Source organism: Sebastes umbrosus, chromosome 20, assembly GCF_015220745.1.
Source record: "Sebastes umbrosus isolate fSebUmb1 chromosome 20, fSebUmb1.pri, whole genome shotgun sequence".
Taxonomy (NCBI): domain Eukaryota; kingdom Metazoa; phylum Chordata; class Actinopteri; order Perciformes; family Sebastidae; genus Sebastes; species Sebastes umbrosus.
This window is the reverse complement of record NC_051288.1, coordinates 7056664-7075038: the sequence shown is the minus strand read 5'-3', so window position 1 is coordinate 7075038 and position 18375 is coordinate 7056664. Positions and strand designations below refer to the sequence as shown.

Here is an 18375-nt window from a genome sequence, read left to right as displayed (position 1 = left end):
TGCCCTGCAATCCTGCTTTTTATTTGTTATTTGTAATAAATAACTTTTTTTTATGACTGACTGTTCTTGCCCCAACATGCCTCTAAAATTAAATTCCTGTGCTGTTTACTGTATGAAAAGCTTCTCCTTCAGTACAGGAAATTCCTGCAGCATCTGAAGGCAGAAGAACTGATAAAGCCGTAACCTCTGAGAAGTGCCACGGCAGCGCGCAGTGCCGTTACGCAGTGCCATTACGCAGTGTCGTTACACACGGCTGTTACAAAGTGCTGTTACCGAGTACCGTTACAAACGTCCGTCCCGCACGACTGTTCACTGTGTTTACCTCAATTAAATCGCCTCGCCTGAAAACGACACCAGGCTGTATAACCATACAGACCTCTATACACATCAGACTGCTCGGTTATAGCTCGATATTCTGCTTTTTTATGAAGGACAGGTCCGGTTATCAGGGTACATCATAGCCTCTTTTCTTCTTTTTCTTTTTAGCAAAAGTAGTGTCTCATGTTTTATCTTTGAAACAAACAGCATTGCAGTTGTGAACATTAATGACTAAACTATGTGACCGTGTGTGAGATAAAATAGCGTCAGTCCGAATCATATAAACGGTTATATGTATTGTTATTATAGTAACTACCTGATGGAAAATCATACTCCATCTGTCTTTGTGTTTTGGTGATGTGTGTTCATGTCGTGACTCTCTGAACCATCCAGACATGAGGTATAGCTTTCCGTTTGGGTCGTGTCTAGGAGGTAACCTGCAAATTGCGAAATCTGATCTGAGATCTGCGAAAACTCTCGCGAGACTCGCTGCCCGACGACCTATCCTAACCGTACCTATTCGAGATCAATGTCTAACCTTAACTATTCGAGATCAATGCCTAACCTTAACCATCTCGCGAAAGTTTCCACAACTTGCGGGTTCCCTTCTACACACTACCTTCTGTTTGTTGAGCTGTCGTTATCACGTTTAACTGTGATTGGCACAGCTGAGACAGTGATGTTACTGGCTGAGAGAGTATTTAATAATCACCACAACTGCTGATCTAAATTCACCTTCACCCAGGCCTTTTGCACGTTGCGCTGCTGCACATACAGGAACCAAAATAGAAGGTGCGCATGGAGACGCCCACACAGTCCTTGCGCCTACCACTTTGGCTTGGCAGTTATTATAAATATTTAACTGAGGGTGCAATGCATGCTTTTGCAATTTTGTAGAACTGGGCCTCCATGCAGTAGAACTAGGATAGCCATGTGCGTGGTACAGTGATTCCTGCTCATGAATGTCATTGAGCAGGGCCTCGCAACCCCTCCCCCTGCTACGGCCCTGCATACAACACACATACAGGAGACATATTCTTGAATTCTCTTCTGGCTTCATACTTTTTATATATATAGCATCTTCCAATTAAGTGTCATACATGGACGTAATCTTGTCTCCCTTAACAGGCAGATCAGCATCATTTCAGCAGAAGGAGACAACACCAGATCCCGCTCGGTGAGGAGACACACCTGCAGCCAGAGGAAACACCCGGATCAGCAGGAGAAGAAGAAACCACATGAGATGCAGAAACTCATCCAGGCAGAGACCGCGGAAACCGGCAAGGTCAGTCTTAGCTACAGATAGACATCATGCCTTTTTTGTCGCCGGCGTGGAGACATTAAGGTTTAGGGTTATCCATCCGATCAGATGTTGGTGGACAAAAGATCACTGTGACCTCATAAAATACGTTTTGGATCATAACTCAAGAATTCATATAATAATTATGACATATATCACACAAATGTCTAACAGGATCAAATGATGAAATGATGACATTTTGGACAGACATGGATGTAAACTGCAACTTGACTGGTTGGCAAAGGCATACAACCACGAGGCGATAATTCTAGTTTTCATTCTGAGGCCTCTAGTTTTCTATTTTAAGGGCAAGTTTAGTTTGACACAGAGATGGACTCTAATACTAACAGAGTAAAAAAGATGAAACGCTAAGCTGTGGTGGCTTGTCAGGAATAAGCTCTTATAAGTAAATATTCATACTTTTTATTCATTATTTCAGCTAAGATAGATGAAATAAAACCTGGACCCATAGAAATATTCCCAATACTTACTTCCATAACGTTTTTTCCATCTAAACATTTCAGACCATAGACGCATCATGATGCAGACAGATCAAATCACATTTACCTTAGTGCATCGTTTCTGATAATATCCCCGGCGGAAACACTGATGTCATCAAAATATTTTTTTTTCACATCTTCAAATTTGCTCATTTACAAAGTATAGTTTGCACCCAATGTGTACTTCTTTGTCATTATGTCCGCAAAGCCCCTCCACCTCCATAACTATCCCACTACTATTATTACAAATTTTGATTTTGTAGAAATTAGACCATAAAATTCTATACATGATAACTAGGGATGTCATGATCCGATCTTAAAGATCAGTATCAGGTGATCAAGGCATTTATTAACTTATCTGTATCTGCTATATTGAGTCCAAACCGATGCTTTGTTTTACGTCAGCTGTGACACAGATGTTTTTACTCACGTAGCTCTCATGCACAGCAGGGCAGTCTGTTTGTCCTCCACCCCGCTGAGCTCCATGTGTGCATGAGCCGAGGTGAGCCCCGACCCGCGGCGAAACACCACACACTATAAACGACAGCAAAACGTAGTATGAGACTGTTTATCCATGTTATTTACCTCATTTATGTGCACTCGTTTCAGCGCAGTGTAAGAGTCTCTTTTGCATTTTGCGGTCATCTATGATGCATGGTGTTTCACAGCACAGACAGACAGACGGCGGTAGAGAGCCAACGACAACCACTCTCACCACACCGATGCAAGTGCAACAAAAAGCACCGCGAGCAAAAAGCCAATAAGAGTCATTTATTAATGTCATTTTGTAAAAAAAAATATTTTTATCAATTTAATGCAGAGCTATTCAATTGTCAAGCATATACAACATTGGATTGATTTTTAATAACTTTAATATGCATGTTAATGTGCACTGTGCAGCTATATTATCTAGGAAAATAGAAGTATCAGATCTGGATGTGGTATTGGCAGATACTCAATATTAATTGATGGGTTTGGTAGCAAAAAAACTTGATGGTGACATATTTAATAATAACTCATAATTATAATACTATGTATGTGGCTCAGAGGTAGAGCGGGTAGTCAACCAACCGGAAGGTCGGTGTTCGATCCCTGGCTCCTCCAGTCCACATGTCGAAGTATCCTTAAGCCCGAAGGCTGTGCTGTGTTGGCTGCTTGTATGGCAGCCTCTGCCATCAGTGTATGAATGTGTGTGTGAATGGGTGAATGTTGACATGTAGTGTAAAGCACTCTGAGAGGTCGGAAGACTAGAAAGGCGCTGTATAAATGCAAGTCCATTGACCAATACCTTTCTTCATTGAGGCCGTCTGAGCCGACCTCGACTGAACTCTGTTCTCTCCTAACCAGGTGAAATCAAAGGTGTACCTGGAGTACGCCAAGGCGGTGGGAATTCCGCTGTCGGTGCTCATCTGCGTCCTGTACGGCTGCCAGAGCGCAGCGGCCATCGGGGCAAACATCTGGCTCAGCCAATGGACCAACGACGCCATGAGAAATCAGACTAAGGAGAATGTTAACATGAGGGTGGGGGTGTACGCGGCGCTGGGCATTGCACAAGGTAAGAAACACAGAGTGTCATAATAAGCACTGAATGGAGGTTATTTTAAAGAGGACCTATTTTGCTTTTGTGCTTTTTCCTTTTCCTATAGTGTGTTATATTGTTTTTTGTGCATGTAACATATGGAGGAAGGAACCTGCCAAAATCAAAAATAAATAAATGAATGACTCGATAAATTAATATTAAATGTAGCAAAAATAATATTAAAAATAAATGTAACCATTAATTAATTGATTAGATGTGACCTAAGTGGATATTTCTGTTTTAATTTTTAATTTGTTTATTTTTGCATTTATTTTATATTTATTTTTAAATTTATTTACTTATTTATTTATTTATGCACGATTTGCCTTTCACCTCTTATTTATTTCCCCAAACTTAGTTATTTATGTATTCTTTTCCTTAAACATTTCTTTACAAATTTATTTGCACAGACAGTATGAGAAAAATAAAAGCTATTTTTGAACATTGAAGCATGTAAACATGTTCTAGTAGAAACCCCAAATACAAGTATGAACCTGAAAGTAAGAATAATAGGTCCTTTTTAAAAGTCAAACCCCATTCATGCATTTATTGTTGTATATAAACATTTTTATAGAAACTGCGTTTTGCGAAGAGGTGCAAACTGTGTTTTCAGGTTTCATGTGCTGCCACATCATGGTGCTAACATTACTTTTGAACAGCTACATTAACTCCACGGTGCCATGCCGCTTCCTCCCACACAGCTTCTTGATGCAGACGTCGTTGTAGATAAACTGAGTGTATTTACTTTGCAGCCAGTTGAAAGGTTTTTCTACAATCAGCGATGCTTTGGGCGAGAGGACATGCAACAGACTGTGGATTTCACTGTTTTTTTTACAGTGAGCTGTTAACGGACAGACGCCGACTGTGTCTTCTAGCAATTCCACAATAAAACCTTCCTCTCCGATATCTTTTTTACTCCATTCCTACTCCTCTGATTGAACCCCACCCCCAGGTCTCCTGGTCATGATCTCTTCCTTCACACTAGCCATGGGGAACATCGGCGCAGCCAGGAAGCTGCACTCTAACCTGCTCACCAACAAACTTCACACGCCTCAGTCTTTCTTTGACACTACGCCTATAGGACGCCTCATCAACCGCTTCTCCAAGGACATCTACGTCATCGACGAGGTCCTGCCGTCCACCGTGCTCATGTTCCTGGCGACCTTCTTCGTTTCTCTCTCCACCATGATAGTTATCGTTGCCAGCACACCCATCTTTGCCGTTCTCATAGTGCCACTGACTTTAGCATACGTCTTTGTCCAGGTACTCGTGCGCCAGATGATCCTCTCTCTCTCTCTCTCTCTCTCTTCCTATTTTTTCCTTGTCGTCTTCCTGGGATGCCATGCCGCATGCATGTTGGAGCAGCAGCTCTATTAACAGTTTCAGCCTTTGTTTCTCCTTAGCCTGTGATGTTGTTCGTGATGAGCCCCGCTTCCACACACTCCAAAAGACACGCACACACACGCACACTGTCAGGTTGAGCAGCCTGGCCCCAATATGCAAACAATATACTGAGGTTGACTTTAATATCAAACCTGATCTGAGAGGGGCATTTATTTTAGGAACCAAAAGCACTATTACTCAGTCTTTAGTGATGTTTAACCTCCCTCTAGTGGTGGACCAGTGTTAATACAACTGGATTAACTTCATTTATGATGGGTCTTTATTGTAGGCAAACAAGTGTGTCTGGATTTGTTTTAGAGATTTAGGGTGTGTAATGTGTAGAGTGAAGTTTTTTTTTCGCTGTCACGGAAAAATGGAGCACGTCTGAACTGAGTTATCAGTTGAAATAGTAAAAGAATAGTTGGCTGGTTAGATAAAACGTAGTTTGTGTACGTAACGGAGTATCTGTGGATCTTTAAAAATCTGAGAATTCATATTTTTCTTAGTTTCAATGAGAGATGAAAGTAGTACACATGCTTGGTGTCTACATAAGTGACCGTACATAAATGATTAATTGAAAAAGAGCAGATTTTCTACTACATTTAGGTGAAATACTAGCACTTCAAGAGATGTTTAAAACCACTGTGCCAAACACAGTTTGGATTTAGCTTTTAGCTGATTTTACGTTTGCTGTCAATTTCCTGATCAGAAGCACAGCTCTGATGTATCTGAGGTGCAGTTGTACAAGAGGTTGGATTAGGACTTGGGATGTACTGATTCAATCAGCCATGATGTGACCAATCCATATTGAAGGTGCTACTGATAACATTGATAACATTCAGCCACTAGATTTTGCATTCTCCCTCCCCGTTCCATTGCATTCACTTCACAACAAGTGGCTGCCAGGTACTTACCGTCAATCTCAGCCATTTATCTGTCTTTTCCACACTAACTGACGACCCAGAGATACCACGTGATACCAAAATCGTTTTACTATTGGCTCACAAGTCTTGTTAGAAGTGGGAACCAAACGTCAGATATCTTCCATAGAGACAAATAAAACATTCATTTTGAACCTGCCAAATTTTTTTAAATGATTAATTCACAATCATAATATTTTTTTTCAATTAAAGCCATATTTTATTAGGCACCTTTCTAAAGGCTCTGTAGATGTATTATTTTTTTAAATATTTTTCTAAATAAAAACATTATCAATAAGACCTTTAATTACAATTTATTCTAGGGATGTCTCAAGACCAGGAATTTAGTAGTCAATACCAATTCCAGTGAAATTTTACGATTCTCGATACCCGTTTCGATACCACGGTAAAAAACAAAACAATTAACTCCATGTACTTCAACATACGCTCCTTCATTACCGTTTGCCCGGCTTTTGCGAATTTATTATTAATCCCTGATGATCCGCCCCACGGCTCTCACCAAAAACTACATTTTACAAGATTACATTTGAACACATCATGGTAACTTTATAACGTACCTTTGCCCAATAACATCATCACATGGTCTAATTTTTACTGGGTAGAGCCTGAATGCATCATAATGTAACTCAATGCAATCTCTGACTGTGCTGCTCAACGGCTGCTAACAGCTAACGTTAACTAGCTCTCCTGCCAATTTCAACATGGATTTGTTGTTCGCATTATGCAGGTCATTTTCTCTCGTCCCCAGGACGCCGTTCTACGGTACCTGCAGTACTGTAGAAGAACGAGTGCCGTCACGTTTTCAGAATTTTGGCATCGACTTGGTACCAAAGTGTCGGTTTTTGTGACATCCCTAATTTCTTCAATGTCATTATAAGAATTGTTGTTTCTGCAGCTACATTCATTCAGTTATGGCAAGCTGTAGACTCAGTTTTTACTGCCATGGTAATCCTTGGCTCCATGTTACCTTCCATATTTCATATACATATCCAGATTTTAAGAGCCCTTGTATTGGGTTGGTACTCGGAATCGACAGATGCACTGAGTTGATGTATTGGAATCAGTATCAGGAGAGAAAAACATTGGATTAGGTGTAGCCCTAATTAGGACAAATACATTATATGATGGTAAAGCAGTAGCCTGTATCAGTCACTCCCAATCAACACTTCTCTCATCAACTTTAAAAGCAGTGTAGCTATTGTCAAGCACAAGTCACAAGGTGCAAATGTGTGACACCCACAAGAGGCAGATGACAAATTCACACTTCTGGAGATATTAAAGTCCCTGTGGGTCACAAGTGATTAGGCGTATGGTGGTAGAATGAGATAGAAGTTTATTTTCTGACACCAAAGTTGTGTTGTACCGCTTGACTGATCCCCCCACCCCCACCCACACCCCTTCCGCCTTCCCCTCTACTTTTAGGGAACTGAGCTGGCACACAAGAAGTGATGCATCTTATGTTTTCTGTTTGTCTGGAGCGCACATTTCCAGCAGGCATTAGGAACGGGTCCTAACCCATTTAACGCAGGTTTTGTTGTGTTGTCACACTTGACCCCCCTCCCCCTCCCTTCCCCCTCCCCTCCCCCCTCTCGCAGGTGTGCTGTTGTTGGTTAACTGCCTGCTGTGCCGGGCCTACAGTATGCTGCGGGCAGCCAAGCTCACGCACCGCAACATGCTCCAGGGGGTCCTGCGAGCTCCGCAGGCCTTCTTCGAGAGCACCCCCACTGGGCGGTTACTAAACCGCTTCAGCAAAGACGTGGATGCTATAGACTCCTACATCCCAGAGAATATTGACATATGGATGCGCACTTTCTGGTACACACTGAATGTGCTGCTCATATGCTCTGCTCTCACCCCAATGTTCCTCATAGTCATAGCCCCGTTAATGGTGTTCTATTGGTGGGTTCAGGTAAATAGGAAACAAGTCTGCTAACTCATTAATACAACATGCATGTCTGAGAGTGTGTGTGCTGGTAGACTGTTGTGCATGTGGTTGAGGAGGTCACTGCTGTTCTAGTGCTGTAGGTGCAGCGTAGTTGGGTCTCTGCTAGTCCAGTAGTCATAGCTGGCTCAGTGTAAGTTTAAGACTGTGGTAGCTCTAGTTCAGTTGGTTACACCAATAACCTATGACTATGAATTCAGACTTTTTGGGGGGCAATTTGAAATTCTAGTTATGTTACATTCATTCTCAGAGGCAGAGCTGCTCTGGAGGCAGAAATAATCTCACTAGTTATTCTGCACAATGTCCATTCATAACTAAGCTTGACTGTTTTGCTACTCAACTTTCTACTAACTGAAAGAAGCTACCTACAATCGGTTAAAATTAGGGCTGCCAATCGATTAAAATAGTTAATCAAGATTATCCACAAATTAATTTTTTATCTGTTCAAAATGTACCTTAAAGGGAGATTTGTCATGTATTTAATACTCTTATCAACATGGGAGTGGGTAAATATGATTGCTTTATGCAAATATGTGTATATATTTATTATTGGAAATCAATTAACAACACAAAACAATGACAAATATTGTCCATAAACCCTCACAGGTACTGCATTTAGCATAAAAAATATGCTCAAATCATAACATGGCAAACTGCAGCCCAACAGGCAACAACAGCTGTCAGTGTGTCAGTGTGCTGACTTGACTATGACTTGCTCCAAACTGCATGTGATTATCATAAAGTGGGCATGTCTGTAAATGAGAGACTCGTGGGTACCCATAGAACCCATTTTCATTCACATATCTTGAGGTCAGAGTTCAGGGGACCACTTTGACAGCCCTAGTTAAAATGTATCTGGGTGAGCTTGTTTTGTCGTCAATCCAGTCTTTTTCTAACCATACCTGCTGATCTGCAAAGACCAGCAGGGATCTCTTTGCCAGATAGCTATGATAACTTCCGCCCACTGAGGTTTATTGAAGTTATTCCTGCCACAGGAGCAGCTCTGTCTGTCAGGGACATGGTGTCAGAGCTTGGTGAACTGTGGTAGATGGAGAACAGCAGTCGTTAATGGTGGTGTGCATAGTGTTCATAACTGCAGTATTGATTTATTGTTTTGTAACTATTAATAAGGCAAATGTACGGAAGCCCTGAGAGGCAAGTGAGAAAAACAAATTCTGATGATCTAAATTTTTTTCTCTCCTGTGTTTATTACTGAGAAACAGGTGAAAAAGAAGTGTTGCCAGGATAATCTTTATAAGTTTCTTTTTTATCTGTAAAACAGGTGGTAAAAAAAAATGGTGTCAGGTAAAAAACAATTTTTTTTCAGGATCCATTCTCAATCAATCAGTCAATACTTGGTGAATTTTATTTTTTCATCAGGATCATTTTGTGTTGTAATACACATTTTGACCACAAGAGACTGAAGTGCACCATTACCCCATGTTCCAAATAGACTGCAACACAAATTTCCCTCTGGGACAATAAAGTTGAAGTTGAAATAGGACTAAAAGCATTCATGTTTTCTTCCAAGTGAGGGTTAATTTCTCCATGCACTCTAAACACGAGGTACATACATTGTGTTTTAGCAAGTTATGTAAAGTAAAACTCACCTGGAGGAAAACATGAATTCTTGATCCTGACAAAAAAAAAAAAAAATTCACAGATGAACAAAAAAAAGAACTTATCCTCCAAAACTCTTTTTTTTACCTGCCAAAACTTTTTTTTCCTTACTATTCCACAGTTGTCATAAATACCGGAGAGAAAACAATTTAGATCAGACTTAGAAATTGGGTCACCAGAATTTCTTTTTTCTCCCTTGCATCTCAGGGCTTCCGTAACAATTAACCCAACACTAATTTTTTGCAAAATAATTGCTAGTGGGTTGCATAAGTTAATAATTGCTAGTGGTTTGCATAAGTTAATAATTGCTAGTGGTTTGCATAATTTAGACTTATTAATGTGATTTGAATATTTGATTCTCACTAAAGACAAATACAGTAGGTTGTGGTTCTTCTTGGTGTTCGTTTTGTATTATGTTGAGATTAAGAGCTTAATTGGTGTAGTGGTTACATAATATGTTTTAATAGTATTGCATAGTATTTTAATGGCCATTTTAGATTTGACAACACACTACTTAGTGATCAAAACACTCAAGTTCACACAAGTTTGGCATATTTCTGCTATTACATACACTTAAAGGGGCAGTCCATCAATTTGACACATTAAGTTCAGTTTACTTGTCACAAGAAGTACTAATCGGCCTGTGAAAACAGTCGCATAATATTTTCTGTGGGGCCCTGGGGGGGGGGAGCTTTCCAAATTTTGGAAAAAAAATACCCTACATGATGTCATCAGGGTTATCTCAGCTTGGGCTTGAGACTTGACTTATTTTTTAACAGAAATCCTGTATTACAAACCGGATGGCGGAGTTTGAAAGTATCCAGTGCTTTTGGAGCTTGACCCATAATAGAGGATAAAAGTCAGGATGTCTCAGCCTTAAGAATCAGGAAGACTTCTAGAATATAAAAAAAAAATCCTAAACACACTTAAATCATTAAAATCATTTTAGAGCAGAAATTCACGGGGCGTTTAGGGTCTGTGTGCATTTACACTAACTTGACTTCAGAATGACTAAAATCAGCTGTACTAACACAAGCTCATATTATTCCTACGGCTTTGCCATGGCTTCCATCCTGCACGGCCTGTGTCTTTGCTGCATCATTTGTCTATAATCTTAGCTTCTGTTTGAATGATGCATGTCGAAATTCTGCTAATGAAAGCTAAAATCACTCACTTTACAAGTATGATGGCACATAAAGATACTAAGGGAAACTAAGCTTTCAACATCTTTAAAGTAAATGTTTTTTTGTTTTTTTTATTAGACTATAAATGTATCATTTAAAAAATATGTGTGAAAAACAAAACACCTGCAGTTTAACATAACGCACTTTTTATTTACTGTACAAAGATAGACAAAGTTATTATGCAACGCCAACAAGTGATATTCCTTGTTCCTCTGACTATGTTGGTAACGTGATTGGTGTGTTTACATGCCGTGTAAAGTGTAAGACATTCCTAAAGTTAATGCCGGAGAGCTGATTTGCATGTTATGTAGCCTTCTGGCATCCTATCAAAAATGTGTAACTTGGAATATCAAAAGAGCACTGCAGGTGTTTTGTCCACACAGGCTTCTTTTATTGCTCTGCATGTGTGCGAGTGTGTATGCGTGTGTGGGCTCGTCTGTGTGCATCATAATTGTTTTTGAATATCTGAGCATCTGTGACATCTTGTTCAGTTGTAATGTTGTGTTTGTTTCTCTCCCCCCCAACCCCCCTCCCCACCCCTGTAGAGATTTTACGTTGCCACATCTCGGCAGCTAAAGCGCCTGGAGTCGGTCAGCCGCTCTCCCATATACTCCCATTTCTCTGAGACCGTCACTGGCTGTAGTGTAATCCGAGCCTATGGCAGACACTCTGCTTTTGTTCTGATGAGTGATATGAAAGTGGATGAGAACCAAAAGAGTTACTACCCTGGTATAGTGTCCAACAGGTAAGTGTCCTGTTTCAGCTCAGCAGAACAGCGGCTGTGTTCCAGTGTTGTTGTCTCCTCTTTTATCCTTCTGTACACAGCCACGGGTGTGAAGGATGAGGCCTTTAAAGGAATAGCTTGACATTTTACATTCACTTTCTTGCTGCGAGTTAAATGGGGGGATTGATACCTTAGCTTAGCTTATCTTATTTAATGTGTTCAATAGTGAGCTTTAGAACAGGGATTCTCAGACGTTTTGGGGCCATGGCCCCCTTAAAGGGGAAAAAAAAAATATTTATTTAATTTAATGCCAATTAAGCATAATGCTTACTACCATTTTTACTCTTAGATGCCATTGAAACTATTTGTATTCTAAAACTTTTCAACCTGAATACTTCTTACCTGTTTGATAGTGATAAACAGAAACACATTTCAATTTGAATCATGTTAATACCACTTTGTTTTGCCATGATTTTCTGGGTGCTTTGTAATCAGATGTCGCTTTAGCTTGGCTAGCTTCATGGCTTCCTTCGCCAGCACCTGAACACACATGACGGATTTTGGTCTCCTGTCGCTGTCGCTCGATATAACTGGCGGCATATTTTCTGTCTTAAATATTTCTCGATGCTCGCCAGTTAGCTAGCTGGTTAATAAGCTAAGCTAAGCAGCAGCAGGAACGAAAGACGTGATGTGTCACAATCATATCAGAGCCAAAGCTAACGTTGGTGCTTTTCTGTTTGTTTTATTGGTGCATATGGTCCCCATCTGTAGATATGTACATTTTAATGATAAAGCACAATTTCATTATTTATAGCAAATTATTTCGCGGACCCCCTGACAGAGTGCCATGGACCTCTGGGGGTCCCCGGACCCTACTTTGAGAATCACTTCTTTAGAGGTGCTTGCGTAAAAGCAAATAAGTGTATTTCCTAACTTTTCCTTTAAGACACCGAGGGGTCCAGTGTTTAGAAAAACTGTGTAAAAACTGTGTAAATCTCAAATCATCTGCAAAGGTTGAGATGCACCCCTAACGGCGCTGCCAAGCAAATAGCTTCTCGGTGCTCTGTGTAATTTGCACATATTTAAATTAGGTAATATTTTTGCATGCATATTTTTGTGTACATATTTATACCATAAGCTGTGTTCCTCAGTCCTCCGGTACGTCTGACTTATAACTGTAACCCCTGCTGTAACATTCTTGTCCTACAGGTGGCTCGGAGTGCGTATTGAGTTCATAGGGAACTGCATAGTGTTCTTTGCTGCTCTGTTTGCTGTGACTGGAAAGGAGCATCTGAACGCAGGCGATGTGGGTCTGTCAGTGTCCTACGCTCTACAGGTACGCTACAAACTAACGACTGTAATATGATCTATGTGCAGCATTTAACTGTTTACATAACCCGTTATGTATATCAGCAGCTGAGGTTAGTTTTGTTTATAAATCATAACATAGATGCGTAAGATAGATCAATATAGGCTTTGGTGTCTATGTTAACAGTTGACTTGTATTATAAAATGGGTACTATTGAGTTAATATTACCTGTCTTTGTATATGTTTTAAAATATTTTTTGGTTAAAGCTGCACTTATCATTATTTTTATGGGTCAAATTACTATGGGAAATGAGTATGACCCAACTCACTGATAATTACCACCCAATTCTGCAGTTCAACTCAGTAAGGCCAGTTAGCCATTCATCTACCTTTAATTAAGTATTTCAACCATGTATCCACCACTTGTAGCTTTTTCACCATATATCTACTTTTATCTATCTATTTCAGCTACTCATCTTTTATGGTTAGCCAACTATTTCTACCATTTATCCATTACTTTTAGCTATATCAACCATTTATCCACCATTTTCAGCTTTTTTAACCATTTAGGCTATCCACTTTCAGCTAACTAAATTATTTCTGCTAGCCCACTCCTCTTATACGGTTAGCTAACGATTTCTACCATTTATCCATAACTTTAAGCTAACTCTTTGGACCTCTCTGCTCCGCTTGCTAATGTTTCCACACGCTTTCCACAAGCTCTCTTTAAACAGCACTTGTCTGTATTGTTTTTCTGCAGGTGACCATGTCTCTGAATTGGATGGTGCGAATGACTTCAGATCTGGAGAACAACATAGTAGCAGTGGAGAGAGTGAAGGAGTACTCTGAGACCAAGACGGAGGTAACTGGTAGTGTGTGTGTGTGTGTGTGTGTGTGTGTGTGTGTGTGTGTGTGTTCTGCAGTTAAAAAGTAGGAATTTACCCACATTCCAAAAAACTGCCCTGCTGCCAAGTCATGTTCTCAAACAACACAGGACCTATAAACTATAACTAGATCCAGAAATGTGAGATTACTTGGTGCCAACAAGGGCCCCTCTGTTGCATAAGACAAACAGAGCATTTGTACTGTACACGTTGTACTTTTTCAGCAGTCATCGCAGTAAGTGCCCCTTCTATGGCTGGTATAGTTGTTAGTGAAAGCTTTTGTTTGGAGCATCCAGCGTGTCTCAGAGGTGAAATAAATGTTTGGCAGCTCTGAGTGGCTCTCTGAGCTTTTCGAGTGATAAACAAATCAGCTCTGCTAAAAGCCAAACAGGCTGATGAGTTGTTCAGAAGGTTTTCCTAGTCAGGAACGCTGCTTTTGTGTTTCACAGGCCCCCTGGGAGGTGGAGGACAAGAAGCCCCCACCTGAATGGCCCACGGAGGGGAACGTGGAGTTCCACGACTACAGCGTTCGGTACCGGGAGGGACTGGACCTCGTCCTAAAGAACCTCACACTGAGCGTCAAAGGAGGAGAGAAGGTGGGGGAGGTTGTGGGAAGGCGATCAGTAAGCAATAACGGGTCAACAGGGTTCACTAATCACAGCTGTGTGCGTTTCTGTACAGGTTGGAATCGTGGGTCGTACAGGGGCCGGCAAGTCCTCCATGACGCTCTGCCTCTTCCGATTGCTGGAAGCCGCATCAGGAGAGATCACCATCGACGAGGTGAAGATATCGGAGCTAGGCCTGCACGACCTGAGGTCCAAACTCACCATCATTCCACAGGTAACACAACACAAAAGAAAAAAATTTGGCCTGACAAATACCAAAGTTTAAAGACCAGTACACCATTTAGTGCTATTAATCTTTATCACAGTTCTCCCCATAATATAATTCTTGCATTTCTGAAATTGCAGTTACTGGGAGTTACTGTAAATGCTGGAACTGTTTCTTAGTTGGGATCAGTAGGCAATTTGTTAATTTTTAACAAAGGTGATGGACGGTTTGTTTCTTTCACCCTCAACTAGTGAACCGCCCCATGACTGACTCTTTTGGTTTCTGTATTTTAGCTATATTGTTTAGAGAATTGTATAAATCCAAGATGAAATTGACCGAAGGGCGGGACTCAGAGAAAGTTTTGCAATTACAAATCCGTCTGCTACTTCAGCACCAAGGACAGCACCATGGATTTATCAATAGAGTGCTCTATGGATGACGTATTTTTGTAGGCCAACCAGGAAGTTAGCATCGCCCTGGGTTCCCTCGACAAAAAGCCAATCGGATTTTTCCATTGGGTTTTGGATTGTTGCAGAAAATAAGCTCCGTGGCAAACAAACATTTACGATACTTAAACTTTTTGTTCAGCAAGATAATCTTCACAAATGAACACCACTTTTATGATTTTTGAAGTGTGAATGCAATCGGCAGAATTAAAAAACTAACGAACTACACCACAGGCGAGTATACGCAATGAGGCTGTGAAGGCGGACGAGCATATGTATAATATAGTGTGAAGTGGTTTCTACTGCACGTGACTAAAAGCGACTAAAACTACTACCAAGCCACCAAAACCAAACAAATGCAGAATTTCTCTCGTCGGAATGGTATCTGGTCGTCTGTCATCTTCCAAGCCCGATAAGTCTTTTCTCTCCCACAGGAGCCTGTGCTGTTCTCAGGCACACTAAAGATGAACCTGGACCCCTTTGAGAAGTACAGTGATGAGGAGCTGTGGAGAGCTCTGGAACATTCTCACCTCCACAAGTTTGTCAGCAACCAGGCGGCAAAACTGGAGCTGGAGTGCTCAGAGGGAGGAGAGAACCTCAGGTAGGTTCAGAGGGAGGGAGGTGCAGTAAACCAGCGTTTGAATGAATCGTTGGAGTTAGTAGACAAACTGAAGGTTCTCTGAAGGTAGTACTGTGTTTCACGTGTTGTTGTATCTACAGTGTGGGCCAGAGGCAGCTGGTGTGTTTGGCTCGAGCTCTCCTGAGGAAGTCCAGGATCCTCATCTTGGATGAAGCTACAGCTGCTATCGACCTGGAGACGGATGATCTCATCCAGTCCACCATTCGAACTCAGTTTGAAGGCTGCACCGTCTTTACCATCGCTCACAGACTCAACACAATCATGGATTACACAAGGTTCGACATATATGCTTTAAAGGAGGAATCCACCTTAAAACTTTTAACACTGTTAAAGGGATAGTTTCAGATTGTTTGAAGTGGGGTTTGTATGAGATACTTAATCCATAGTCAGTGTGTTACCTACAGTAGATGACGGTCAGGATGCCCCCAGTTTGGAGAAAGAGACTGAAGTTACCACGCAGAAGCAAAGCAATATACTGCTGTGGATGGGGGCAGCAGCAAAACATATTTTAGCCACCTAAAAGAATCAATATCAGTTTAAGTGTACACTATTTAGAATATTTTCACTGCTTTACCTCGCCATCAGACAGCCCTTTTTGACAGGGAACTGAAGCCGTTATCTATGCTCTCTTCAAAGCCTCCAGACTACACTGACAAAAACAGTAATTTTACCTCGCAGAACACAGGAGTTGCTGGTCTACCGCTGCCTCGATTGGTTCGTTTGTTTGTGTTATTGTGGCTTTGGTATTTTAAAGGGTGAGTTCGGATTCACCAAAGTCGCACAATAACACAAACTAACCGTTTAAGGCAGCGGTTGTAAAGAACGTATATTGCCAAGTGAAATTCAACTGTTCGTTCCATTGCAACATCAGCGACCAGCAGCAAAGCTACGCTTCCGCCATTTCAGACTGAAAATGACTACCGGATGCTAATAAAACATCCACAAGTTTTACTTGTGCCGTACAAAAGTAAAACTGTTTCTCTTCTATTGTCATATTCTACCGAAATGGCATGTGTTGAACAATGAAATATTATAAATATAATAAGCAGTCCAAAATGGCGGCTGTTGTTAAAAAAGACACCCGGGTTTCATCTCTTTGCTTCTATACTCTTTAGCGGTAGACCAGCAACTCCCGTGTTCTGCAAGGTAATATTACTGTTTATTTCAATGGAGTCTGGTGGCTTTGAAGAGAGCATAGATGGATAAAAAGGCTTCAGTTCCCGTCGGAAAGGCCTGTCTCATGGCGAGGTAAAGCTGTGGAAATATTCTAAATATAGCGTACACTAATATTGATTTTTTTAGGTACAATCCCACTTCAAAGAACACAAACTATCCCTTTAAATCATAACTGTTTTACTCACTGCTGTTCTAGTGACACCACTCCCTCTCACACACCAGATGCCAAATATTGTGCAACGGTCATGGCTCTTTCCAGTCCTGTCATGAAAATTATTTATGTTACCAACTCCCCCTGTCTGAAGGATAAATGCGCTGTTTTTTTTTTAGCATTGTTTCTGAAAAGTATCCATGCTTTATGAATGACTTCTTCTCTCCCCTCTCTTCTTGCAGAGTGCTGGTGTTGGACAAGGGACAGATAGCAGAGTTCGACACTCCTGCAAACCTCTTATCAAAGAGAGGAGTCTTCTACGGCATGGCTAAAGATGCAGGACTGACACAGTAGAACTGCCTTTTGTCCCAGTGTTACAAACCAGAGCTGAGGATGAGCTCAGGTCAATCTGACTCTGCGCTTCAAACCCGGCAGTGGAACTGAAGAGTACCTTTTTATGTGCACTCGGTATGTTTTTCAGGGCGTTTACTGCTGGTTTTGAATTAAGCCTGAACTCCTTTGCAGACTTGGACAAGTTAGCAGTTGCAAACAGTTGTCGTGTTTTGTCTGAACCACACATCAGGACATTTACATCCTCTTCTGTGAATGTCTTAAGTTTCTGGCACTGACTGTTTTGTCCCGGGTGGCGAACACCGTCCCTTTGACATCTAAATATGAAAAAAAACAAGCCATATGTGCAAATACTAGCTGATCCAAGTCTGCTCTTTAGTGCCTTCTGCCAGTGGGATGAAGAAAGCCAGTGAATGTATCATTTTCTAATCGGCTGTCTTGCTGCAAAACAAACAACAACAAAAAAAAAGGAGGAACTTTTTTTATTTTATTTTTTCTACAAAGAAAAATTCCGTGCCACTGTACTTTCCTCATAAGAAAAAAAAAACACACACTTTTGTGATAAACCCACTTATTTTTGTACTGTACCGTTATTTAAGCTACTTTTTAAAGAATTGTTTCATCTAGGGAAGTTTGCTCAGTTAAATATGTGATTCTTTTGTGAACCAAATCTATTAAAACTTGAATTCTGTACCACCAAAATATGAAATATGATAATGCCTTTTATTAAAAAAAAAAAGGAAGAACAAAGTTTTGTGCTGTCTTGTTATGATATTTAAACTTAAATCTAACGTACTTATGATCATATTTAAAGTGTAGAAGGAACATAACCGAAGACCAGTGGTGAGCGACAGAAAATAAATGTATAATACAGCATAACTGGAGAAAAGTTAGACTTTTATCAAAATGTGTTTTCATATAATATCCATTTACTTTTAGGTTAAATGTCTTAATTTAAGTGGGATGAAATAAACTCAGTTGCTGGTTTATTAGGTAACTGTAAATGAGAATGTAATTATTCCTGTCTTCCACTAGAGTGCGCTCAAAGCCAGTCAGGGATCCACTAGAAGTACTTCTGTCTCCAGTCCCTTCACTT

General features: G+C 40.7%; 1 protein-coding gene across 9 annotated transcripts in view; it reads left to right on the top strand.

The window, feature by feature from the left end:
• abcc3 (ATP-binding cassette, sub-family C (CFTR/MRP), member 3) overlaps positions 1-18030 on the top strand; it is a 62322-nt gene extending 44292 nt beyond the window's left edge. Inside the window, exons 21-31 of one of the 9 annotated variants that reach the window (XM_037754596.1) lie at positions 1447-1603; positions 3466-3673; positions 7617-7930; positions 11313-11512; positions 12701-12827; positions 13561-13662; positions 14134-14280; positions 14366-14524; positions 15396-15562; positions 15682-15876; positions 17171-18030. In XM_037754596.1, the coding sequence (XP_037610524.1) occupies positions 1447-1603; positions 3466-3673; positions 7617-7930; positions 11313-11512; positions 12701-12827; positions 13561-13662; positions 14134-14280; positions 14366-14524; positions 15396-15562; positions 15682-15876; positions 17171-17282 (1888 nt within the window). In that variant the 3' untranslated portion in view covers positions 17283-18030. Of the gene's footprint in view, positions 1-1446; positions 1604-3465; positions 3674-4649; positions 4961-7549; positions 7931-11312; positions 11701-12700; positions 12828-13560; positions 13663-14133; positions 14281-14365; positions 14525-15395; positions 15563-15681; positions 15877-17170 lie in introns of those variants that run through there. The other 8 variants (XM_037754598.1, XR_005204642.1, XR_005204643.1 and 5 more) reach the window with 8 other exon arrangements.
• The last annotated feature ends 345 nt before the right edge of the window (positions 18031-18375 follow it).